Below are 25,705 nucleotides of genomic sequence, written 5' to 3'. Positions count from 1 at the left end.
GTGAGATAATATTTGACCTTTCAAGTTCCTCCAGAAGTAACCGGACTGTTCCAGGTCTAAACCAGGACTTATTGAATACAGTTTTTCTATGTTTTCCCTCGTAACTATTGACAAAATGAACATCTCAATCTTTTGGGGGCATTTCCCGATAACAATATTCAGACAGTGTTATGTCAGTCCAACAGAAATGTGTAAACATGTTGGTTCAGGTTTAATTATCTGACAAATGTGTCTATAATCCCCTTATAGACTTATTTCAGAGTTGACAACATCACTTTTTTATTCTTCTGCTGTTTTTGTTGCATTTTCCCATGAACGATTTACTGTTGGAGGCTGATATCGCACTTTATTTGTGATATATTTTCACTCTGTGTGTGTGTGTTTGCGTGTGTGTGTGTGTGTGTGTGTGTGTTTGCTGTGTAATCATATATTTGTGTTGTTTTTGTCTTATTTTCAGATTTGGGACATGAGCGACGACGAAAGCATTTAAGAACCAACAAAATGGTCGTCAGATGAGGACTTTTCTACTTCTCTCCTTCTTCTTCATCGTTTTTTTATGTAAGTTTTGGAACACGTAAATAAAAAAGGACTAAAGATCGGCCAAAGAGTTCAACTGGACCAAGTTGATAAATATTTGTGTGTTTTGAAGTGCTTAAAGCTCTGAATAAATCACAAAACGTCGTATGTATGAAACAAAAACAAGGGGTTTCTCTTTTTACACCACTCTTTCCTTCCAACATTTAGCTTTTATTAAAAAAATAAAGCTTTAAGTGTTTTTTGTTTGTTTTTTGCCTTAAAAATAGCTAAAATGTGTTTGAATTATTTGAGCTTTTTGTTGTATTGACCCACCAAACCACACTTAAAGTTAATAAATAATCCTCACCTATAATACTCTAATAAATAGTATAACGCAGATATTTCAAATGGTATGTTTCAGGAAATGAAGAAGTATTGACCTCACGTGCTTTGAATGTTTACATGTTTTTCTGAGCAGCTCTGAACTCTGTAATGTACACAACAGCAGCTTGTATTGTCAGATTAAAGTTTTAAACCGCTTTACTGGAGTCTATGAGTAACTAATCCTAAATAAGAATGGAATTTCTGTAGTAACGATGTGGGAGGATGAGAGAAGAGACTGAGAGCTCTGGATGTGGTTTAAAAGCACTTTATTGTTCATTGAGGCTACTTAACGTACAAAAGGGTGGCCTGCCAAAACCTTTTTCTCAGGAGACACAGCCACAGACAGGAACAAGTGTTAACAGTTCAGAGTATTACTACCACAGAGTACAGGCTACTTCCATTTCAGAAGACAGAGTCCGTCTTCTTGTATCTATAAAACCCCCAAGAACACACATATATATAAAACACACTGTGATCAGAGTATGTCCGCCTCATGTACATTTCTTTACACTGTTTAATAGTTACATTTCTCAGATGTTTTTTTGAATAAAGGATCCGACCTGTTGAATGTTCTGATAAATGTCCTCCTGAGATCACAGTGTTTTGTCAGAAACTTGAAGTTTATTGCTCAGACTCCAGGTTTAATGCAGAAGATGATCCACAAAGATGGAGAATGGAAGTAGCGGTTGTGGAGCCACACCAGAGGCTGGATGTGGTTTCATACATTTACTGTTTTCCTGCACTTGAACTTTGCTCTAACAACACAAATCTATAAACAAAAAAGATCAACTTTTTCACAAAAGAAATGCAATGATTACAATATAGGACAGAAAAACGACAATTAAATAGCTACATATCATTAACAAATTAATTGTTCCTCAAAAAATACCTAGGATTCTTTCTCTGTACATTCGTTACGCACAGCGTAATGATGGTCTTATAGTTAGCTATTATAAAAAGTCTTAATTAAGTGATTCTCCTACAGAGCGTAGGGAGCGTGCCGAAGCGAAGAGTCCACTACCTACAGAATCATCAACACAATCTCCTCTGGACACAACAGCTTTCCCTGTTTATGCACAATGTTCATGAGCTCGAGTCAGAGCAGGGTCAGGGCAGGTTCAGAACAGGTTCAGGGTCAGGGCAGGTTCAGAGCAGGGTCAGGGTCAGGGCAGGGTCAGGGCAGGTTCAGGTCAGGGTCAGGGCAGGGTCAGGGTCAGGTCAGGGTCAGGTCAGGTTCAGAGCAGGGGCAGGTCAGGGTCAGGACAGGGTCAGGGCAGGGTCAGAGCAGGGGCAGGTCAGGGCAGGTTCAGAGCAGGGTCAGGGCAGGGTCAGAGCAGGGTCAGGGCAGGGTCAGAGCAGGGTCAGAGCAGGGTCAGGGCAGGTTCAGAGCAGGGTCAGGGCAGGGTCAGAGCAGGGGCAGGTCAGGGTCAGAGCAGGGTCAGGGCAGGGTCAGAGCAGGGTCAGGGCAGGTTCAGAGCAGGGTCAGGGCAGGTTCAGAGCAGGGTCAGGGCAGGTTCAGAGCAGGGGCAGGTCAGGGTCAGAGCAGGGTCAGGGCAGGGTCAGGGCAGGTTCAGGGCAGGGTCAGAGCAGGGTCAGGGCAGGGTCAGAGCAGGGTCAGGGCAGGGTCAGAGCAGGGGCAGGTTAGGGTCAGAGCAGGGTCAGGGCAGGGTCAGGGCAGGGTCAGAGCAGGGGCAGGTCAGGGTCAGGGCAGGTCAGGGTCAGAGCACCTGAAGAGCTCGTCCAACAGCTTCAGCTCAACAGCCTGAAGAAGCTCAGCTCCTCCAGCTCACAAACACCTCGTCTCTTTAGTGACGGCTCCGGTTTGACTCCGAGTGAAGATGGAATGTGTGGACGCACCAAACTCACTGAACATAATGTGTCTGTGGAAGTGAAAGAAGTGCCGCTGCAGTGAAAGTACATGTGCTTTCCTCACACTCTGCTTCTGTTTCACCTCGTCTACGCACAGTCTGAAAGACAAGTGCTTCGTAATGATAAATATGACATGCTCCTGCACCTCAGTGCTTCATGTTACAATGAGGAGTGTTGCCTTTGTGCTTTAAACTTGGTTCTTTTTGCTTTAGGCCGTTTGTACCAACGATGGATCAACATCTTTCAGCTTCACTGCAGCTCAAACTCACGTCAGTGACAGAGTTGAGAAAAGTGACATGGATGAGCCTGTCCAGAGGCCGTCTACTACAGAAGTCAGTTAGCATATTGATATGAATGAAAAACAACATACACATGTAATATTAACATTATTAATGAGTACGACTGACCCAGCAGTGAATGAATAGTGTCTGTTACTGAAACAACATGAGTAACTCACGTCTGAGTGAAAAGTCCAATAATAATTCTCTTGAAATGCTTCAAAACGCCAATAGATACCAGCTATTTCCACTACAATAAAACCATGCAGGTGTGTAAGCGTCAGGAACCTTTCAGACTCTGTAGGACTGCAAACATGAGACAAACGCAAAGAAAACAACCAAAACTAAAATGTATAAATGATATAGAGTGCCTCGCTGGGAGTGTCTGGGGCTCGTCTGGCATGGGACTGAACCTGCAGGAAATATCAGCCAAACACACATACCATATGTTTCAAACTCTATTCTATCACTTTATCAGGATGTGTAGAAGCACAATATCATAATACTGTGTTGTCATGAAGTATGGTGTCAAATGTGAAGCGTAAAAATGTCTTCTTTTTGACTGAATTTGTTTTGTGCTACGACTCTATCATAAAAGAGAGAAACTAATGTGAACGTCTTATTGTGGTTTCGTTTAGGACAAAACACCCGTCTTTGGTTGAAGGTGAGAAATCGTTTGGTGGTGACTCTTTTTTACCAAACCCCAGGCATCTCGTGACAGAGGCAGAACACAAAAACTACTGTTAAAATAAAAACATCAAATAAAGAAAGGCCACAGTATCTGGTATGTACATAACTTCAGGCTCGCTCAGCTCCCGAGCCTGAACACTGCAGTGAAGGATCGGAGGGAGCAACCAGTCGCCCCCCAAAGTCGCCCGAGCCACAAAACCGCTCAAACGTCTCGTCGCCCGGTTCCTTTCCGGTTCCTTTACGGTTCCTTTACGGTTCCTTTCCGGTTCTTGCGACGGGATCGGCGTTCTTCAGCCGCTTCAGGAAACGACGGAGGGCGAATGGTTGTGATTGGCTGAGTGGGAGTCGGGGGAGGAGTTGGGGCTGCTCCCGGAGGAGGAGGGGCTGCTCTTGTTCTTGATCTTGAGCCAGGTGTCGCCCAGCGCTTTGGCGAAGTGGTCGTCCACGGAGCCGGTGATGGAGACGGAGTTGGTGGCGGTGGCCGGCTCGGGCTCTTTGTAGTTCTTGCCCAGACTGCGGCGGAAATGCTCCTCGATGACGGGGTCGCACGCCGTGTTCGCTGTGGGACCAGAACGGAGGGTTAAACGGGTGCTTTGCATGTAATAAAGTCAAATCACAGATCAAATGTGTTACTTCAGTAAAAGTACAGCTAAATGTACTCGAGGAAAACTACAAATCTCACACACAAATCGACTTTTAGAGGGAAAAGAAGTCGGATGAAGAATTTTGTTAATTTGTATTTATTTGTTCATTTCATGTAAATGGTTTTGTTTTCTCAAAGCCGGGACTTGAACTTCAAACCTTCAGGCTGGATGTTTCCAAAACATGCTTGAAAATAATAGTCTCAAACTGATAAAAAAAATATTGTACTTTTAAATGTTCAAAAATGTAGTGGAGTAGAAAGTATCCACTGTAAATGTACTAACGTAAAAGCACAGAGACCTAGAAATGAGCTACATTTAAGTACAAATGTGGTAGCACTTGTTTTTAGTCATGTACCTGTACTTTTCCTTACAAAAGTGCATGTGTTTAGTACTCTTTTCCCACTAGGGATGACCTGATGGGGATTGTTTCTGATCTTTTTTCAGGTCATAAACCTACTGAACAAAATATAATTGTGATTAGATTTGTGATAAATGTTCAGAGAGTTTACAATTCATAAAAAGTCCAGGAGCGTTCACATTTGAGAGAAAACTTAACAAAAAAACTGATAAACCGAGACAAAAATCCCATCAAACTCTGAACATGTTTGTAAAGATTTTTCCATAAAAAGACAAGCTGTTTGCTCCATTCTTCTACATAAATAACTGCAGCTTTTTAGATTTGTTAATTGAACAATTTGCATGATTTAGAAAAAAAAAAAGAAAAAAAAAAAAGCTTCCAACAATTGATTGATCAGAGGCAACTTTCCAGACTAAAGTTCAGCTGAAGAACGTGCTGAAGATTACAAACGCTTCTTCTATTCGCCCAAGTCCAGATAACACCCCCCCGTCCTCCCCCCGTCCCTCCGAGTCGTCCCGGGCCATCCGCACATCCTCACTGAGGTTTAAAGTTTCACTGTTGACCTCAATGAGCTCCTCGGCCTTTTACACTCGTCATAAACTGAGCCGCAGTCGAAGCGCGAGCTCCGAATGACCAGATCCAACTGGAGAAAAGCTGGTTTTGGGAGTTTACGATGTGGTGATGTCACTCTGGGAAAGAGCCTTTTACATCGTGTGGTATTTAAAGAGGAAATGTCCAAAAGTAAATCTACATTCATGTTGACGACAAGGTGATATATTTATTAAACTACAACAAAACATGTGCATTTAAACAAAAAGACATTCAAAGTGTCGGCACGTCATCTAAAAACTACAGCGTGCAGCAAAATCTCATATATATCATCTCATTTCTGGACCGTTTAAGATGATTTAAATATGAAAACAGCAGAATCTGATGCGAGTAATCAAGAGGAGCCGCGATCAGAAAGGAAGTGTCATTTTAATCATCTTATTTAACTCCAAAAAGTCATAATAATTAGATTTTGAGTAGTGACCAGTGATTATTTATTATTTCTGCTGAGACTTTGATGGTACCAGCCATCTTGCTTTGTTTTTCTCACTTTTAATGATAGTAATGTGTTTAATCTCATAGTGCTACACAACAAACTGTATATGTACTACAATTTATGGCAAAAAATAGTCACTTATCACCTCTTTGCCAGTTCTTTATTGTCAAATCCAGCTACGTGTATGTGATTATGAAGGTACAGCAAGTAGAAAAATACCATGTGTTATAATGTTAAATACAGAAGCGCGTCATGGTCTTTTCTGGTGATGAGAACTTCAAACTTACTGTTGATCCTCCTGAAGTTGTTGCTGAGGTTTGAGCAGCCGTTGTGCGACACGGGACAGTGGGACAGGTTACAGTTCCGGTTGTTCGCCGGGACACACGTGATCACGGACGGGCGGTTCTGAAACACAAGCAGAGCCGTTATAATCGTGTACTGGGGAGTTATATCCGTGTACTGGGGAGTTATATCCGTGTACTGGGGAGTTATATCCGTGTACTGGGGAGTTATAACCGTGTACTGGGGAGTTACCGTGTACTGGGAGTTATATCCGCGTACTGGGGGTTATAACCGCGTACTGGGGAGTTATAACCGTGTACTGGGGAGTTATAACCGTGTACTGGGGAGTTATAACCGTGTACTGGGGAGTTATAACCGTGTACTGGGGAGTTATAACCGTGTACTGGGGAGTTATAACCGTGTACTGGGGAGTTATAACCGTGTACTGGGGAGTTATAACCGTGTACTGGGGGTTATAACCGCGTACTGGGGAGTTATAACCGTGTACTGGGGAGTTATAACCGTGTACTGGGGAGTTATAACCGTGTACTGGGGGTTATAACCGTGTACTGGGGAGTTATAACCGTGTACTGGGGGTTATATCCGTGTACTGGGAGTTATATCCGTGTACTGGGGGTTATATCCGTGTACTGGGAGTTGTATCCGTGTACTGGGGAGTTATAACCGTGTACTGGGAGTTATATCCGTGTACTGGGAGTTATATCCGTGTACTGGGAGTTATATCTGTGTACTGGGGGTTATATCCGTGTACTGGGAGTTGTATCCGTGTACTGGGGAGTTATAACCGTGTACTGGGGAGTTATAACCGTGTACTGGGGAGTTATAACCGTGTACTGGGAGTTATATCCGTGTACTGGGAGTTATAACCGTGTACTGGGGAGTTACCGTGTACTGGGAGTTATATCCGTGTACTGGGAGTTATATCCGTGTACTGGGAGTTATATCCGTGTACTGGGAGTTATATCCGTGTACTGGGAGTTATATCCGTGTACTGGGGGTTATATCCGTGTACTGGGAGTTGTATCCGTGTACTGGGGAGTTATAACCGTGTACTGGGGAGTTATAACCGTGTACTGGGGAGTTATAACCGTGTACTGGGAGTTATATCCGTGTACTGGGAGTTATAACCGTGTACTGGGGAGTTACCGTGTACTGGGAGTTATATCCGTGTACTGGGAGTTATATCCGTGTACTGGGAGTTATATCCGTGTACTGGGGAGTTATAACCGTGTACTGGGGAGTTATAACCGTGTACTGGGGAGTTACCGTGTACTGGGGGTTATAACCGTGTACTGGGGAGTTATAACCGTGTACTGGGGAGTTATATCCGTGTACTGGGAGTTATATCCGTGTACTGGGAGTTATATCCGTGTACTGGGAGTTATATCCGTGTACTGGGGAGTTATAACCGTGTACTGGGGAGTTACCGTGTACGGGGAGTTACCGTGTACTGGGAGTTATATCCGTGTACTGGGGAGTTATAACCGTGTACTGGGGAGTTACCGTGTACTGGGAGTTATAACCGTGTACTGGGAGTTATAACCGTGTACTGGGAGTTATAACCGTGTACTGGGGAGTTATAACCGTGTACTGGGGAGTTATATCCGTGTACTGGGAGTTATAACCGTGTACTGGGGAGTTATAACCGTGTACTGGGAGTTATAACCGTGTACTGGGGAGTTATAACCGTGTACTGGGAGTTATAACCGTGTACTGGGGAGTTATAACCGTGTACTGGGGAGTTATATCCGTGTACTGGGAGTTATAACCGTGTACTGGGGAGTTATAACCGTGTACTGGGGAGTTACCGTGTACTGGGAGTTATATCCGTGTACTGGGGAGTTATAACCGTGTACTGGGGAGTTACCGTGTACTGGGAGTTATATCCGTGTACTGGGAGTTATATCCGTGTACTGGGGAGTTATAACCGTGTACTGGGAGTTATAACCGTGTACTGGGAGTTATAATCGTGTACTGGGAGTTATATCCGTGTACTGGGAGTTATATCCGTGTACTGGGGAGTTATAACCGTGTACTGGGGAGTTATAACCGTGTACTGGGAGTTATAACCGTGTACTGGGAGTTATAATCGTGTACTGGGAGTTATATCTGTGCAGAGTTAGTGACAACCAAATACAGCATTGTTCAGGTACATTTGTGCAGAATAATGGTCAAAAAGGCACAAAAATGTGTTTGATTCTCAGTATTTTGTTTAATTCATTCAAATACACTTGTGAAATTATGTCTATGATGGTCCAAAGCAAATCATCCATCCATCCATCCATTTTCAACCGCTTGTTCCCTTTTGGGGTCGCGGGTGGAGCCTATCCCAGTGACTTCGGGCCTTAGGCAGGGTACACCCTGGACAGTGGCCAACTTGTCGCAGGGCCAACACAGAGACATAGACATTACAGACAGTTCACGCTCACATTCATTCACTAGGGCCAATTTAGAGTCATCAATTTGACAATGACATGACAACACATGCATGTCTTTGGACGGTGGGAGGAGCCGGAGAAGAGAACCCACGGTAACACGGGGAGAACATGCAGACTCCACCCAGAGAGATCATGTGATGTTGGTCTGGTCCGGGAATCGAACCCACGATCTCCTTCTTGGGAGGCAAGAGCGCTATCCGCCTTTGCCACCGTGCACCCCCCAAAGCAAATCATTTTAAAGATAATTTATTTAGAATATACATGTCCATTTAAAACAAAATATAAAGAAATATACATTCATAAGTAACATTTATTTAAATAGGGTCATCTTTATTTTTTATTTATTTTTCTATCTTTTTCGGAGTATTTAGTTGTTTCAAATGGTTTGTATTAATAGAACTTAGCTGTAGTTCTGTAACTCTCCTGACGGTGGACAAATGGTAAAAATATCTATTCTTAAGTATCCAAAAGACATTGTCATTTATTTTAAAGGTTTCCTTGGACCAGAGTGTGTTTGTTTTTCACACTTTTCGTTTGGACCGCTCACCCGGGTCCATCCGAGACAAACAACCAAACTCTGGTCTGAAACAAGAACCCTGAGCTGAGAATCCGACATGTTTTAGTGAGAATATATAAGACTAAGTGAGTGTTGTGCACCTGCTGGCGCTCGACGACGGCGTGTGGGAGCGCGCTGCTGGCACGGCTGTTCTCGGGGCTGTTCTTGGTGAGGGCCAGGGGCTGCTCCAGGCTCAGGGCGGACAGGGGGGCGGACAGGGGCAGGTGGTGCGGGTGATGGTGGTGATGGTGGTGGTGGTGCGCGTACAGGTGGTTGGAGTGCACGGACAGGGCGGGCGGCATCACCAGTCGCTCGGGAGGGCTCCGGCTGCGCTCTTTGGAGCTGCGGTAATCTCCGTTTGGCTTCCTGGAAAAACAGAAGGGGAAAAAGACAATTCAATCAAACAGTTGTTGTGATAAACTCCCAAAAACAAAGGGCTTTTTTTTTCTGTTGCTGACACAGAACTCTGCAAAGACCTGGGGTTACTCAAAGAGGTGGGTTACTCGTGTTCTAGTTTAGATCTGGTCCTATTCTAGTCCTGGTTTAGGTCCAGTTCAGGTTTCATTTAGTCAGTTAAGTTCCAATTTTGCTGTGGAAAGCGCCCTAAAACTTCCTGAAATGTGTTTATTAAATGTGTTTATTGTTCTGCTGTTTTACATTTTCTTGTGCACATTTGTGTGTTCAGCACTTATTTGTAGATCATCAACTAAAGCAACCAAAGTTAAATGGTAGGTTTTGTTTCATCTAACAGTCGTCCGGTTCAGTTCAGACCAAACGTTTCAACCTAAATGTTCAAACCTTTATATGACTACAGTAATCGTCATCAGTCGACTACAAAAAATAATCATATTTTAATTGTTATCTGGACTATACAAACTCCAAAAACACATACAGAAATCACTTTTTATCACAAAGGCAGCAACACTATTACTTATAAATGTCAAAAAATAAGAAACATTTTAGATTTACATCAATTAGACACTTTATTCCTGACTATTCTCTATTTAGAAGCCTTCAGTCTTCACATTTCAACCTTTATTTGGTCAATAATTGATTTAAAAAGTCAGAGTGAGAAATAATCGTTTAACTAGTCGACTAATCAGATCACAAGTCGACTACTGTAAAACAATCGTTGCGGCCCTAGTTTAAAGGCACATTATTTACACACAATGGGTGTAATTGTAGATAGATATATTATCGACTTGGATTGGCTCTTTCATTGAACACGGACAAACTTAAGTGCCATTTCTATAGTTTCGAATTGAACTGGTTTTATCTTCATTTTGGTTTAATTCTGAGAAGAAGAAGAAACAAGCTCGGGTAAAAGGAAACAGCCGCATCATGAATATAGAGAAATCCCCATGTGGTCGGAGCGAGAGCAGACAGACAAAAGCTCTATTGTAGCCGGCGCGGTTACGACACACAGTCGCTGCTCAGATTGCGGTGGGTCTTGATAAGGGCTTTTTGTGCTGCTCAGAGGAAGGAAGGAGCGCTCGGCAGACCTGTCCAACATGGCCGCTCTCCAGACGCACTCGCACTGCGCGGCGGGGCACAAAGGACGCGCAGTTCAAAAGCTCAAGAGCACTTTCCTCCGGGCGACTGCGAGCGGCCCGATTCAAGCCGGGCCAACTGCAGCCAAACAGTTATGTGCTCGTACTTTTGTGGCATGTTGTCCACTCAAGAAATACTCTGTGCATGAATTAGTCCATTAAATAAAAGGCACGAGAGCTGGAATAATCTCTCAAAACTACAAGGTTCACAAAGCTCAATGGAATGAATGGAAAAAAACAACTATTTAAGTCGAAATGTCTGACTAAACGGCACATTTAATTGTAAAAGGCCGATATAAACTCAAGATTTATTCTCTAAACTTCATGTAACGTTCTCATTTATGCTGTGGGCCATGTAAAGCTTTAATATCAATACTATAATAAGTCGACTAATACATAATTTGGTCGACAAAGACAATTAATCGACTCGAGACAGAAGAATAAAATCCGAGACAGAATCAATTTGACAATATGTAAAACAAAAGGAAAAAATAAGAAAAATAAGCAGAATTTTTGGTGCTTTTCAGTTCAAAATCCGCCCCACCCAGTCGTACAGTTATTTAGACAATCATTTGGCAAAGTTAGGAATGTTTAACTACTATTTTACTCTTGATAGATAATACACATGGACAGAAATGGAGATATGTTACAATTTGTGGAAGAAACTTAAAAACTGGCTGAACTCTTGCATCGTTTTGCTTCGGTTGGTTTGGTTACAGCGTTTCATCTCGAATAACGCTATTGTCTGAAAAAAAAATCCATTTCGGAGCGTCTCGAGCTGTAAAGAGCTCTGAAAACAACAAACAGTGATTGATTGAAACAGAATCACCTCCGAAAGTTGGCATGGCAACCAAAATATGAAACTAGCTGCGATATTGTACTGTACATCCAATATAATAAGAATGTGTCCAAATATCTCAAGGTTAACATCCAAAATGGACGTTTGTGAAGCCTCCTGAAGCGTTTTTATGCACGTTTTATGTACGTTTCACACTTTTAGAATGCGTCTCTGTGGCTCCATTACCCCACGCTGACACTAAAGCCCAAATAATGACTAAAAGAGTAGCGCGGACCAGAACGGGCGCTGTAAACAAAACGTGAGAGCCTTTGTGCGCTGGGGGGCCCGAGTAACAAAGTGGACGTGCAAGTCCGCGCTCTGTTTAGATGCAAAACGAGCCGTTGTAGCGCCATGTGACCGAGCAACAGCAGAGCGGAGGGAAGCATCTGGAAAAGCAGAATGGGGAGGTTATGGGACGATGGCGGCGAGACCAGGGGGAGCGGGGCTAGTTTAGGAAAGACTGAGAGGTTTCCTTTTAGCGCGGACCCCCCGGTGGATCCTTTGTCCTTTTTTCTGACCGTCAGCACAAACTTCCTGTGGGCTGGAAACGCGACAAGTTGGACCGACGTTTGGAAAAGCAGTGTGGTCACTTTACAAGAGCACGGCTTTATCCACCTTTTCTGTCTGTGCTTCATCTAACTCTGCAACACTAAATCTAGAAGCAAACAATAATAGATACTACAACTGTGTCAGAACGAGTGATGTTAAAGAAACGTCACATTTTGTATTAAATAAGATTGAGTTATTCTAATTATAAATGTAATGTGCAAGAACAAGGTTTGTCTGCTAAATACAGTATTTTCATGAGGATACTAGTCAAAAGATGCATAATAGAGAAGAAAAAAACATATATAAGTCACATTTTGGGGGAAATTTGTTTGATAAAATCCATGACCAAAAACAGACATTTCATCTTGAAATAAAATTTAAATTAATAACAGATGAGAGAACATGGTGAATAGGTGTACATATGCTAACGCTAACACCTTCAGCTACATGACGTATGCTAACGCTAACGCCTTCAGCTACATGAGGCACATACAGAACTGTGGTAAGTGTCTGGTATGTTAACGTAACATATGAACAGTTATTCAGATAACTATAGCATAAAGAACATGCTAACAAGTTTACCAAAGCATCAGTATTACACCAAATCACTAAATCCACTGAATTCTTCTTCCTCTGAGTCACTTCTAAACAACTCCACAAATTCCAGCTGATGTCACCATGTGACATGCTGTTGCCAGTGTAAAAATAACGAATAATATCAAATATATTTCGCTCTGGAGTATAAGTCGCACCCCGGCCAAAACTATGAAAAAAGGTGCGACTTTTAGCCCAGAAAATAATGGTAGGCTCTGCATTAGTGTTTTCACAGTACAATACAAGGAAAAGGCTCCATACTGACTTTGGTTCAACAATAATAATAATACAACAACTCTTTTTCTAGACAATATAATGACGTTTTCCACATATTTTGTCCCGTATGGATATTTGTCATGTTTTTGTCACGTTTTGCAGGCTTGAAAAGACAGAACACGGCTTCTTCTCTCCCTGATCACACAGAAAACCCGCTCAGTCTCTCCTCAGCAGCTGCACCGGACACTAAACTGTTGAAATGACACTAAAGTGGACTGATTGGCAGAGAGCATGCGTGCCCACACCCTCCACCAGAGAGAGGGGCCCCCACACTCGCTGCACTGCCCCCGCCCCGCTTCATGCCAGGGCCGGCCATTCAGAAAGCACCCGCTGCTTTTGTCCACCGCGCTCACCTCTCAATTACGGTGCGAGCTGCAGCTGGGGCTGGAGGGGCGGCCGGCGGGGGATGAAGGGGCGTCGCCGGGATCTCAAACGCTACTTTCTCTGTTGTAAATGACTTTTGACACACACAAACGAGTCCTGAGACAAACTCCTGATGCTGCACGACGCTCCTGACGGGTCAGAGCCGCACTGGAGGTGGAGACGGCGTGTACGGTCCCATATTTGGCACCGACATTTTCGAACAGTCCAAATGGAAATATGGAGCAATTACGCTACAATAAGTCGACTTTAAATTGTGGTTTTGGCCAATGACATTCATCGACCACAACAACAAGCTAAATATCCGAGATCGGTCAAAATGAATCCCTAATTGGAGGAGGGGTCGAATATTTAATTTAGTAGTCGACAAGTCGGCGATTATTTTATCCTTTAGTCGACTAGTCAAACGATTGTTGCTATGACACAATTAGACATTTTTTTAAAAACATTATCAACAAAATAAGGGTTGAAATGACTGAAGGCTTCTGGATTACAGCGTATTATTGATGAAAAACAGATGTTATTGATTCTTTTTTGACATTTTGATGTAATAATGTCACGTTTTTTGTTCTAAAAGATCTTTAGTCACATGTTTTAGAGTCTGTTTAGTCCAGATGACGATAATGATTGTCAAAAAACTGTCGACTAAGACTTGACATAAGACAATTAATCATTGCAGGTCAGAATTATCCTTTGGGCACAATAATAATAATAAGAATCATTTCACCTTAATGGCTTTAAACAACATAAACTTATTTAAAACAGTTTTACGACATCGGGGCAGCATTTTTGGGATGTGACTACTTTTTATAGGTTTATGAATAGTGTACAAAACTATCAACTTGAGATAATAAAAAACACAATCTAATGTTTAATACTTGATCACAAAATAAGTGAGATGTTTCAGCTTCTTTACGATGGAACCTACGGCCGAGGGATTACGCAGACTTCAATGACTTCCATATAAAACTGAAAATTACCACCAGTAAAACCCCTTTAAACACCGGGTTGTTCGTAAGCGTTAAATTAAAGTCTTCTGAGGTGGTCCGTGGTAAAACGCATCCCTTCATCTAACAAAGCACAAAGCACAAACATCAATAGATAAATAATAAGTTTGTTTAATCCACAACAATATCGCTCGTCTCTCATCTGTAATTAAGAGCGGCGTTTTAGCTTCACATGCGACGCCAACCGCCCAAGTTGACGTTCAATTTAAACAATAAGAGAAGCTAAAAATACAAAGGCTGCAATAAAACGAAATAGACGCGCGTCGTTTTAGCGTGTGGTTTGTTAAGAGTGGCTTTAGCTAATTAAAACAATCAAAAGCTATTGTTCCCAAGCTCTACTTCTACTTTTGGAATGAAACGAGCGTCAAAATATAGTGACGCGTTGACAGTTTGGACTCTAATCTTAGGACAGTTCGGTCGTGTCGAAGGAGGAACGCGACTGGGATTATAAAGACGCATTTATGTGATTTACGGTTGGATTAGCTCACGTTAGAACCATTGTAACTCTGGATAACGTTCCTGGCTATTGTGCCACGGGCCGTTGGAGGCGTCCTGTCCAATCTTGGCGGAGCAGCCGTTCCCGTCCCACTTTTTCAAGAAATAAATACAGAAGTGAGGAGTGAAACGAGAAAAAATAAAGCTGGGGAGATACGCACAGGAAACATCTGGGAAGAATCACGGAGCGGAGGAAGAGGAGGAGGTGGAGGAGGATGAAGGACGGACCGCAGCTTACAACAGGGCCCCTGATCCAAGAGCCCACAGAATGGACACACACACGCACACACACACACACACACACACACACACAAACACACACACACACAAACACACATACACACACACACACACACACACACATACAAACGCACACAGAAGGCTAACTCACGCTAAATTTAAACTGTGTGAAAACATCTTGAAGCCGGCAATCCTTAAACCAGGCACGTCCAAACTAGGGCCCGGGGGCCAAATACGGCCCTCAAACCAATTTTTGTTGGCCCTCCAGCTTCCTGCTATGTCGGCCCAAACAACAAAAAGTAGTACTTTTTACTGTGAAATTGGGAACATTCAGGCATATTGATGTTATGCCAACCTAATATTAATGTTCTAGGTCTAATTAAAGGTGGAGGCTCATCACAATTACGTCAAATGCAAAATTTCAAATGATTCACTTTGTCATTCAACAAATTCGACTTTGTCAAGTTGTTTGTGGCCCTCTGCCCTGTTTACGTTTCAAGATGCGGCCCTTGGTGAAAAAAGTTTGGACACCCCTGCCTTAAATGAACTCTTTTTGCTTTTTTGTTTTTTAATGAACATCTTGATATAAGAAGATGAGATAATTAGAGCTCCAATGTTTGTAGGGTTATCAGAACACAATGAGTTAAAAGAGATTAGAGAGACAATATCGAACACTAGTCTGTTCATCAGTTCATGACGTTTTAGTTGACTAATGTTGTATTTGTCGACTAATTATTCTACTTTAATGAGCCAGCTGAAGATGTGAGAGTGAATCGTGAGTTTAATCTGAGTTTTTACATCTAAATACCACGTTTCCTGTACGTTTTTTTGTGGTTCTTGGTCCGTTTACAGAAATAAGAGCGTTAATAAAGGCGTTTTGATCGCTCCTTCCTTTAAAGCAACAAGACGATATGCTCTTTGTGCAAACCCAAGCCTGGATAAATGAAACGGGGGGTAGAGAAAGGGTCGAGGTCTGAAATCTGTGCCAATAATCACACAAAGCACTGAATAGAAAGAGGCGGCCGATGGAATGAATGAGAGCTGGGCCTGTGACGCCTTCACGAGCAGTGGACCATATCCAGCTAAATGTTGATGACGAAATGTGTAAAAACATGTCTTTAGTTGAGGTTTAGTTATCAGACAGATGTACAAAGTCTGTCAAATTAATCACTAAAGTGCAAAAATATCTCCTTTTACGCTTATTTGAAAGTTTACACCATTTTAAACGATACACTTAATATTCAAACTGTGCATATCTTCAAAAGTGGAATTATAATAAATACATTTCTAAAGATTCTATAGCCCACCTCTAGTTGCACATTCACCACGTTGAAATTGGGACTAAAATGGGTTCAATTTTGGACCAAATAACGAAGCAGATCTAAAACTGAACTTGCAATTAAACAGTCCATAGTTCCAGTCTTATTATTGTAAATATAACATACGTCCTTTGCTTCAATAACTAGTAGGCACTTTGTCATGGAATAAGTCAGTTTCAACTAATCAGAATAATTGTGAGAAGTCCCTATTAAACCCATCCTGATTGTATTTCCATCTACAATACACTTATTTAGTAAATATTCTCTACCCAGAAGCCCTCAGTCACCATATTCTGACCTTTAGAGGTTCAAACTGTACTTCAAAAGTCTCAATGCACAATAGCAATGATTGTTTGACTCGTTGACCTAGCTGGAAGTACTATTTTACACCACTTCCTCCCGAAACATGTTGCCAGATAAGTGATTACAGAAACAGAGGGAGAAGGAGAGCGAGATGAAGAAGAAAACCTTGTGTTATCGAAGCTGGAACAGATTGGGATATGGAAACCACCAAAGCAAACAGCACACATTGAACGCACACAGCAAAAACTACCCACAATTCCCTCCTCCTCCTCCTCCCTCTCTTTACTTCCCTTCTTCTCCGAAACGCGCTGCAGAAATAGTCCCGTGTAAAACAAGAGGGGAACAATGACTTCACCAGCGCTGGCCACACTCAAACTCTTATTTTCTTCCACATTTGGTCTCTGGAGATCGGTCCATGAGAACGACGCACTGATGGAGTTCCCAGTGCACGGCAGCTGCGGCAGTTTTACAGTGTACGCGGCGTTATATGAGGGAGAAGGTTAGAATCAATTAAAGTGGCAGTAATTGGTTTCAATGTATCGCGCAGATGGGTTAATTGACTGACGGGGAGTTCGCACAATTAAATCCATCACTATTTATAGGTTTTTCTGTCAGTTTTGACCACGTTGGAGCTCTAATGTGAGTCCAGAGAGTTTCAATGATTACTTCAAGATGCTTTGGAAATGTGAGTTGTTTCTTATTGCTGCCCTATGAAGCCGCTGGAGTAAACTAATCTTAGATCATTTAGCCTTTTTTGGTAACTTGACCAATACATTTTGTGTCTGTACCGCATGCAGAGTGAGGAAACACACAGACACAGGGGGAACATGCAAACTAGGGCTAATCGTGACTAGTCTTAATCTTAGAAAAAGGACCAAAACAACAGTATTAATAATAAACGTAGTTGTATTTTTATTGTCATCTGGATTATTTAGACTCTAAAACACATATGAAAAGAGCTTTTGTAACAAAAACAGCGACATTGTTGAATCGAAATGTCAGAAAAGAATAAACTACTAGCTAGAAGCCTTCAGTTGTGATATTTCAGCCTTTAATTGGAACCTAAATGTTAGAGAAAGGTTCCAGTCTGGAATTGAACCCATGACTTTCTTGCAGTTGCCAGAGTAAAGCTGCAGACGCATCAGGCCAAGGTTCAGAGGCTTTACTTCTGTTCAGGTGATATGCCGTGCACACAAACACATGAACGCTCGTGTGATTAGAGCTTGATTGTGCCAACGCCAGAAGTGAAAAGCCAAAGCTCCAAGTTAAAAGTGCATTTTGTAAGTGTTACGATTATTGTGAGAAAACTATTCACGATTATTCCATTGTCTAACACGTTACTAGTCCTCAAGTTAGTGACCAGTTTTAAGAAATCAAACTTTCTGAGTGACAAAATGAAGAAATGTGACAAAAACAGCCAAATAGAAAAGTACTTGACATTGTATTAGGCTACAGGTTTTGACAATAGATTAGATTAAAAAGACTTAATATTGTGTCTAAAATAATCCTGTTAATGACTTCTTAGCTCTTGACTTGATAAACCACGATTATCGACTAACCAGAGGTGGGTAGAGTGGCCAAAAACTGTACACAAGTAACTACTTCAAAGCAAAAGTACAAAGTAGTGCTCCAAGAAGTACTCAAGTAAGAGTAAAACATTATTTGGGGAAACTAAGAGCAAATTTAACAAAAATAAATTGATTTGATTTGATTTGAAGTTTAATGGTAACATTTAATTTAAAATGTGAAAAACAAAACATTAAATAAAGAAAATCTGGTATTTTCAAAGGATCAAAAAAAGGAAAAACTCATATTTTTTATCCATTTATTTTATTTATTTAGAAAAACTCATATCTGAATGAAGAAACAATGGTAAAAGTTTTATGTTGACAATATGAGATTATTTGGTCACTTGCAGATTTACTCGCAGTGCGAAGACTTTACTTTACATCACTAAAAATATGACTCGAGTAGAAGTAAAAGTACAGTGTCGGAAAGTTACTCCAATAAGTACAATTACTTGAAAAAGTGACTCAAGTAAACGTAGCTTAGCACTACCGCCTCTGCGATTAACCGAACCATCAACATCTCCACAAACTACAGGCTTCAGACCCCATAACCCCACACGACCCCTGCAGGGCGGCCAGAGAAACCCTGTGGCAGTGTTATTTGCAGGAGATGTGCTCAAACAGCTGAGTGGGAGGCTTTCTTCTCTACTGCGGCGGCGGTGGGTCGAGGACAGGCAGGCCACGGCGGCTCCCAGCCCCCGGGCTCCAGTGGACGGGATAAGGCCCCTTTTGTTCAGCGCTCCGCCCCCCTCCGACCGCACGGACCCACGCACGCCGCCAAAACACATCCATGCAAACACACAGCGGCGCAGACGAGAGAGACGAGAGGGAGACGAGAGGGAGACGAGAGAGAGACGAGAGAGAGACGAGAGAGAGACGAGAGGGAGACGAGAGGGAGACGAGAGGGAGACGAGAGGGAGACGAGAGGGAGACGAGAGAGAGACGAGAGGGAGACGAGAGAGAGACGAGAGAGAGACGAGAGGGAGACGAGAGGGAGACGAGAGGGAGACGAGAGGGAGACGAGAGGGAGACGAGAGAGAGACGAGAGGGAGACGAGAGGGAGACGAGAGAGAGACGAGAGAGAGACGAGAGAGAGACGAGAGGGAGACGAGAGGGAGACGAGAGGGAGACGAGAGGGAGACGAGAGGGAGACGAGAGGGAGACGAGAGAGAGACGAGAGGGAGACGAGAGAGAGACGAGAGGGAGACGAGAGGGAGACGAGAGGGAGACGAGAGGGAGACGAGAGGGAGACGAGAGGGAGACGAGAGAGAGACGAGAGAGAGACGAGAGAGAGACGAGAGAGAGACGAGAGGGAGACGAGAGGGAGACGAGAGGGAGACGAGAGGGAGACGAGAGGGAGACGAGAGGGAGACGAGAGAGAGACGAGAGGGAGACGAGAGAGAGACGAGAGGGAGACGAGAGGGAGACGAGAGGGAGACGAGAGGGAGACGAGAGAGAGACGAGAGGGAGACGAGAGAGAGACGAGAGGGAGACGAGAGGGAGACGAGAGGGAGACGAGAGGGAGACGAGAGAGAGACGAGAGAGAGACGAGAGGGAGACGAGAGGGAGACGAGAGAGAGACGAGAGGGAGACGAGAGGGAGACGAGAGGGAGACGAGAGAGAGACGAGAGGGAGACGAGAGGGAGACGAGAGGGAGACGAGAGGGAGACGAGAGGGAGACGAGAGGGAGACGAGAGGGAGACGAGAGGGAGACGAGAGAGAGACGAGAGGGAGACGAGAGGGAGACGAGAGGGAGACGAGAGGGAGACGAGAGGGAGACGAGAGGGAGACGAGAGAGAGACGAGAGGGAGACGAGAGGGAGACGAGAGGTAGACGAGAGGGAGACGAGAGGGAGACGAGAGGGAGACGAGAGAGAGACGAGAGGGAGACGAGAGGGAGACGAGAGGGAGACGAGAGGGAGACGAGAGGGAGACGAGAGGGAGACGAGAGAGAGACGAGAGGGAGACGAGAGGGAGACGAGAGGGAGACGAGAGAGAGACGAGTGACTTTACTGGAGTTTTAGGAGGTTTTTTACATCTTCTTCTCTGTAATAGAAGGTTTTGTGAGAGATTTGAATCATCATCATCCAGATTTTCCCCGCGCCGTGTGGAGCCTCTTTACAGCCGGCTGATCCATGCACACGACATGTCTTTCTTTAGTCCATTACAGACCCAGAAATATGACTAAACTACAACAAAAACACACTTAAACTCATCTCAAAACTAGATATTCATTTGAGCAAGTATCAAGACAAAATATGACCTTTCCAGAATAGTTTGAGAATCGTCTTGATCTATATCAGAACAAACAAAAGACCACATGGGGACATTCAAAAAACGACAAATAGTTGGATTGAAAATGACACATCACAGTTGTCGAGGTGGAAAGACAGTATTTTATGTCGTATTTTACAGAGGATGTTACGGCTGAAAGAGACAAATCCCCAGCATGCCATGGAAAAGATGAGCATTTATGAACTTTAAAACGCTTTTTTCCATCTAGTTGAGCTCCATTTGTTTGGCCCCAGCACAGATGTGGTAAAAGTAGCTCTTAGGGTCAAAATGAGACCACTTGGTTGTGAAAAGCGCTTTTAAACTGAATAATCAGGACGCTCAAGAGATGTTTTTCACGTTTTCAAGACACTTTTAAGCAGAGATTTTCGAGTTCAAGGTTAAATGCTCTTTCAAATAAACTATAAAGTATTTTGGGCACAAACGATACGTGAACTTGTTGACAATAACACATTTAAATGAGCAAGATTTTGTGTGTAGAGTGAGGACCAAAATGCTAAATTGACTGAAAACGACTTTGAAATGGCGGAAACGGTTTTGTTTTTTTTGCAATAAAAGGAAAAGCAATACAAAGGCAGCAAGTCGACGGACAAAAACGGCCCTTGGGACAGATTCGACAGTGAGGAAAGTGTCAGATAACGATCTCTGCTCAACCCGATGTGTGTGAGTGGGACAAACGTTTTACTTTCAACACAGTCTTTACCCCGAAAAACCCATCATTTTCAAATCAGGGTTAATCACTGACGCTAAATCTGACGATGTTGAACAAAGGCAAAATGGCCGTGTCCTACAGTGTCAGCTCATTTAAGACACTATTTATAGAGAGCGACTTTTCTGCAACAACAACCTTTCATTCCCCACTTTGGCGTAATCGCGCTGTGTCGGCAGATGCAGGTTTTAACACGTCCGGCACGAGGTGTGAAGAGCCACAAACGATCCTGTCCAATTCTGCATGAAAAAGCTGCTAAAATGGTTCGGATCTGTACAAACACTTCCTGAAATACATGAGACTTTGAATAGTTTGTCAGGCCCGTTTCAGTCTTTTTTGTCGATTTATGTTCAAACGTGAACTTTGAACAGAATCGTTAAGAATGATTTAAACATAAATCGCAAATCTAGATGTTTTTCCAACACAAACACTTTTTAAAACAATTTCAACTCAGTAAATACGGGCTTTTAGCTAGAGACCCGTCTTCCCGTATTTTGGAAGGGGTATTTTCAAATGTGGACGGCCATTTTATTAATAAATCTTAGGGAAAAAAAGGGAATATTATCATTAAATCGAGCCGAGAAGCGTTTGACAATAGTCCGCCATTCCAGTTTACTGTTCACAAGTGAAAATGTGCATGCTGCGCGCTAATTGGTCGACGAAATTTGTGTGCTTGGCTCTGATTGGCTGCCGAGCCGTGGTCCGGAGAATGCTGAAGCTACTTGTGGCCTCCGTACCCCCGGACAGGATTATTTGGACAGGGTGTTTTCAAATCCTATCGAAAAAGACTAAATATTAACACGTGAACCTGATTTTAAAGACAATTATCAATATCGGAACTGACAAAAGAAAAACGGGATGGATGCATCTTTAGATAAACCAAGAGCCAATAGAGAAGCTTATAATCTAGACAGAAAGTTTGGTCAAACCTTTCCACGCCTGGATCTGTTGAGAATTGGGTCATAAACGTTCTCTGTGTAAATGTGTGTTGCAGCTCCTCAAAGATGCACAATGGTCAGAACTATAAAACACACTTTTTATTCCTCGTTATTCCCAATATTCCCAACAATATTGCTCAAAGTTTGACTGCAGAGTTGACTTCTTTTACATAACATATTTGGAGTTTACGGTCGCTTAAGGCGCTGAATTACATAAAGCCCGAGCGATGAATGTGCACTTTTCAATCCACCGTTTCCCGTGTTCTTCCAGTCGCTCTCGGCCGTGGACGTCGCTCGTGTTTCAGTAGCGTGCGCCCGACTGCATAGGAGGACCACCCAACACCTCTTTTAATGTCTCAGCAATAAATAGAAATGGCAGGAGTCCCATGACTGACTAAGACGAGCCTGGGGAAGAGGGGGAGCGAGGAGGGGGAGCGAGGAGGGAGCGCGGGGAGGGAGGAGAGAGGAGAGGGGAGAGAGGAGAGGGGAGAGAGGAGAGGGGAGAGAGGAGAGGGGAGAGAGGAGAGGGGAGCGAGGAGAGGGGAGCGAGGAGGGAGGAGAGGGGAGCGAGGAGGGAGGAGAGGGGAGCGAGGAGGGGAAGAGGGGGAGCGAGGAGGGAGGAGAGAGGAGAGGGGAGCGAGGAGAGGGGAGCGAGGAGAGGGGAGCGAGGAGGGAGGAGAGGGGGAGCGAGGAGGGAGGAGAGGGGGAGCGAGGAGGGAAGAGAGGGGAAGAGGGGGAGCGAGGAGGGAGGAGAGGGGAGAGGGGAGCGAGGAGGGGGAGAGGTCTGACTCTGCTGCCCTCAGACCTGCGCCTGAGTCTTGGGCAATAGGAGCTGGAGAATCTCAGGAATTTCTGGAAGTGGGAATGCGGGAACGCCAGAGATGTGAAAAATCTTTCTGTAGTGCGGAGCGGCTATAAGGAGGAGAGCGTCCCGCCCCGCCCAGTTTAACCTGGCCGTGCCCAAAGTGGAAGCTCTGCGGACGCCTGCCCGGACACAGAGTCACAGCCGGAGCCAATGGAAACGAAAGAGCTGCTTTAGCCTCGTTCTGCTGATGGTTTAGAGCGGTTCTGCCGATATATCGATGTTTGCGTGGATTATTATCTGCATGTGCAAAGTTAAGACAAACGTGTAAAGAAAAGGCTCATGTTCGGCCGTAGATTAGGTCAGAATCAAGAAAGTCAAGTTATTGTCGATGCAATGAATTGGATAGATTTGGCTTTTTCTGAATTGAAAAATGTCCTTTTTATGTAGATTCAATTATGCACAATTTATCCAGGCAAGAAAGAGAAAAGGTTTAACTCTGTCAGTAAAAACATGTGGTTTGGAAAAGAAATTTGACCTTTTTACAATTATTAAAAGTTGTTCAGGAAATAGATTTTGAATGTAATTTAGTTTGACATTAAGTAAAAGTAAGAAAATTTAAAATGTGTTCAGTGTGAGGAAGAAAAAATGTAATTCATAGTTTTGTCAACTTTTAAGAAAATAAAATAAAACCCACCCATAATGTAAATTTCAATCTAAATAGCCTCAAACTGCAGCAGAACTTGAACGCCCTTCAGACCGTTCCAGCTCAGAGACAGCCTGTTGAAGCCTTGTTAAATGGACGGTTGTGTGTTTTTATCTGCACTTTTAACAGGATAATGATGTTCTGACAGCGCGGACACTCACAGTTGCGCGGCGAAAAGTCGGCTCATCTTGGCCATGTGCTCGTTGTCGTCGATGTCGCTGTCGCCCTGCTCCCCGCTCAGCTTCCTCTTGGTGGGGCTGATGGGAGGAGGCCCCGTGCGGTGGTTCGAGATGGACGAGGTGGAAGACAGGGACAGGGCCTGGAGTCTGGGGTCCGCTCTCAACGCTCCTTCACCTGGACAAGAGACGGACAGAGAGGTCAGTGCCAGTTACAGTGAAGTTATGGCTCACAATCTTCCATATTTCGCTCTACGTTTAGCATAAAACCAACTAGATCAAAGAACTCTTTATCATATAACGAGATTGACAAGGACCATAAACCGGTGCAAGTTTTGTAGTGGCTTGGACAAATGACTGACTTTTTCTTTCCCAAAGTAGGACCTCCTAAACGAAACTGCAATTTTCAGCAAATCGCAAAGACGGCAGTTATTTCTCTGACATCATTTCCTTTGAAAAGCACAAATTAGACGGTCTGAATATGTAAGAAAGCCGCTAATCCTGTAGTTTAGACCTCCACAAACATGTTCTCTCAGGTGTTAATGCTCCTGGACGGGTTTAAAATGTGAACTTTGAACAGAATCCAACTATCAAAACGTAAATCACGGTTCAAATTGTCGTGGCATTGCTTGTCAGAGGACTTATGCATGGTCAGTGCTCGCAATCACACAACGAACAGGCCGTTATAACCTAGATCCCATTTCTCTTCTAAATCCAAACACAAGTTACAAGTAGTTGTATTTGTTTTTCCGTGCCATTTGTCCTGGATTGCGGTGTCACTTTGCTTTTCACTGCCGTTCCTCCGTCCTGCCAAAACGCCCCGGTGATGTCATCCCTGTTGCCATGGGACACCGCGGGGCGAGCGAGAGCATGTCGGAGGGTGAGGAGAGAGAGAGCGAGCAGCGGTGCATTTGGGAAGCTAAATATACGCGGAACAGTGGTGTCATGAAGAAACATTTATCGCGCTCCAAAAGCCTTTTAATGGCGGCTGCGGTTTGGAGTCATTTGTGCTTAAACTGGACACGGAGAGCATTGTGGACACAGCTATAAATGAAGCTGCCTCTGTAAAAGACATTGAAGCTGTTGCGTTTGTGTTACTTGGATATAGATTCAGAAGTCACGATAACACACTTTGAAGCCTGATGTATTGCTACGGAAAAATGTTGCGGTAAATGATAATGTTGAAACTATTTTATGTCAACCAACCTTTTTAAATATACTGTATGATGAAAAGGCTTGAGCTGCATAAATAGCAGAATGAATAATAAGTCATAGAAGTTACTTATACAAACCTCTACAGCTCAAATCTCATTAAATCATACAAAGAAAAACACAGAAATCTGCTCACTATTGCAAAGAAAATGCAAACATGATACATATTGGTTCCAGCTATTACTTACTAAACAATAAGTCGATTTAGTAAATATTGTGACAGGCCTAGTAGAAGGGGATAGAATAAGCATATTTCAGACTGCACTTAGTGAAAATAGTACATCAAAAGTTGCAAAGTTGTTGCCTATAACGTTGCCTATAACAGAATAATCATCTTGGACTATTTACAAATGCATTAATCTTACAAAAGGAAAAAAAAACTGCACCAGATTTAGCTACTGACACTTTCCATCTGCAGCAGGTGCACGCAGCAGTCAAAGGTTCTGCAATCAATCACATTTTATTTATAGAGCACAATTTATGCAAAAGTGCAATTCAAAGTGCATTACCACATTCAAAACACATTGTGGGGTGGGGGCCTGTGGGATGGGGACCTGTGGGGTGGGGGCCTGTGGGGTGGGGGCCTGTGGGGTGGGGGCCTGTGGGGTGGGGGCCTGTGGGGTGGGGGCGTGTGGGGAGGGGGCCTGTGGGGTGGGGGCGTGTGGGGAGG

At 43.5% G+C, this 25,705-nt stretch overlaps 2 protein-coding genes across 3 annotated transcripts in view; one reads left to right on the top strand and one right to left on the bottom strand.

Annotated features, from left to right (window-relative positions):
• Positions 1-652, top strand: part of atg7 (ATG7 autophagy related 7 homolog (S. cerevisiae)) — an 81,060-nt gene extending 80,408 nt beyond the window's left edge. Inside the window, exon 19 of the mRNA XM_072452666.1 lies at positions 458-652. Within this exon, the coding sequence (XP_072308767.1) occupies positions 458-490 (33 nt within the window). The 3' untranslated portion in view covers positions 491-652. The remainder of the gene's footprint in view (positions 1-457) is intronic.
• Positions 653-1,149: 497 nt separating this feature from the next.
• The window catches only part of vgll4b (vestigial-like family member 4b), a 54,339-nt gene continuing 29,783 nt past the window's right edge, over positions 1,150-25,705 (bottom strand). For both annotated transcript variants that reach the window (XM_072452664.1, XM_072452663.1), the window contains 4 exons: positions 23,809-24,001; positions 9,183-9,447; positions 6,072-6,189; positions 1,150-4,296 (listed from right to left, as the gene is read on the bottom strand). In XM_072452664.1, the coding sequence (XP_072308765.1) occupies positions 4,037-4,296; positions 6,072-6,189; positions 9,183-9,447; positions 23,809-24,001 (836 nt within the window). In that variant the 3' untranslated portion in view covers positions 1,150-4,036. The remainder of the gene's footprint in view (positions 4,297-6,071; positions 6,190-9,182; positions 9,448-23,808; positions 24,002-25,705) is intronic.

The sequence above is a fragment of the Eucyclogobius newberryi genome, unplaced genomic scaffold, assembly GCF_026437365.1.
Source record: "Eucyclogobius newberryi isolate DKJ021-1_F unplaced genomic scaffold, fEucNew1.0.hap1 SCAF_19, whole genome shotgun sequence".
Taxonomy (NCBI): domain Eukaryota; kingdom Metazoa; phylum Chordata; class Actinopteri; order Gobiiformes; family Gobiidae; genus Eucyclogobius; species Eucyclogobius newberryi.
Note: the sequence above shows the minus strand (reverse complement) of the source record. Positions and strands in the feature narration are given on the sequence as shown.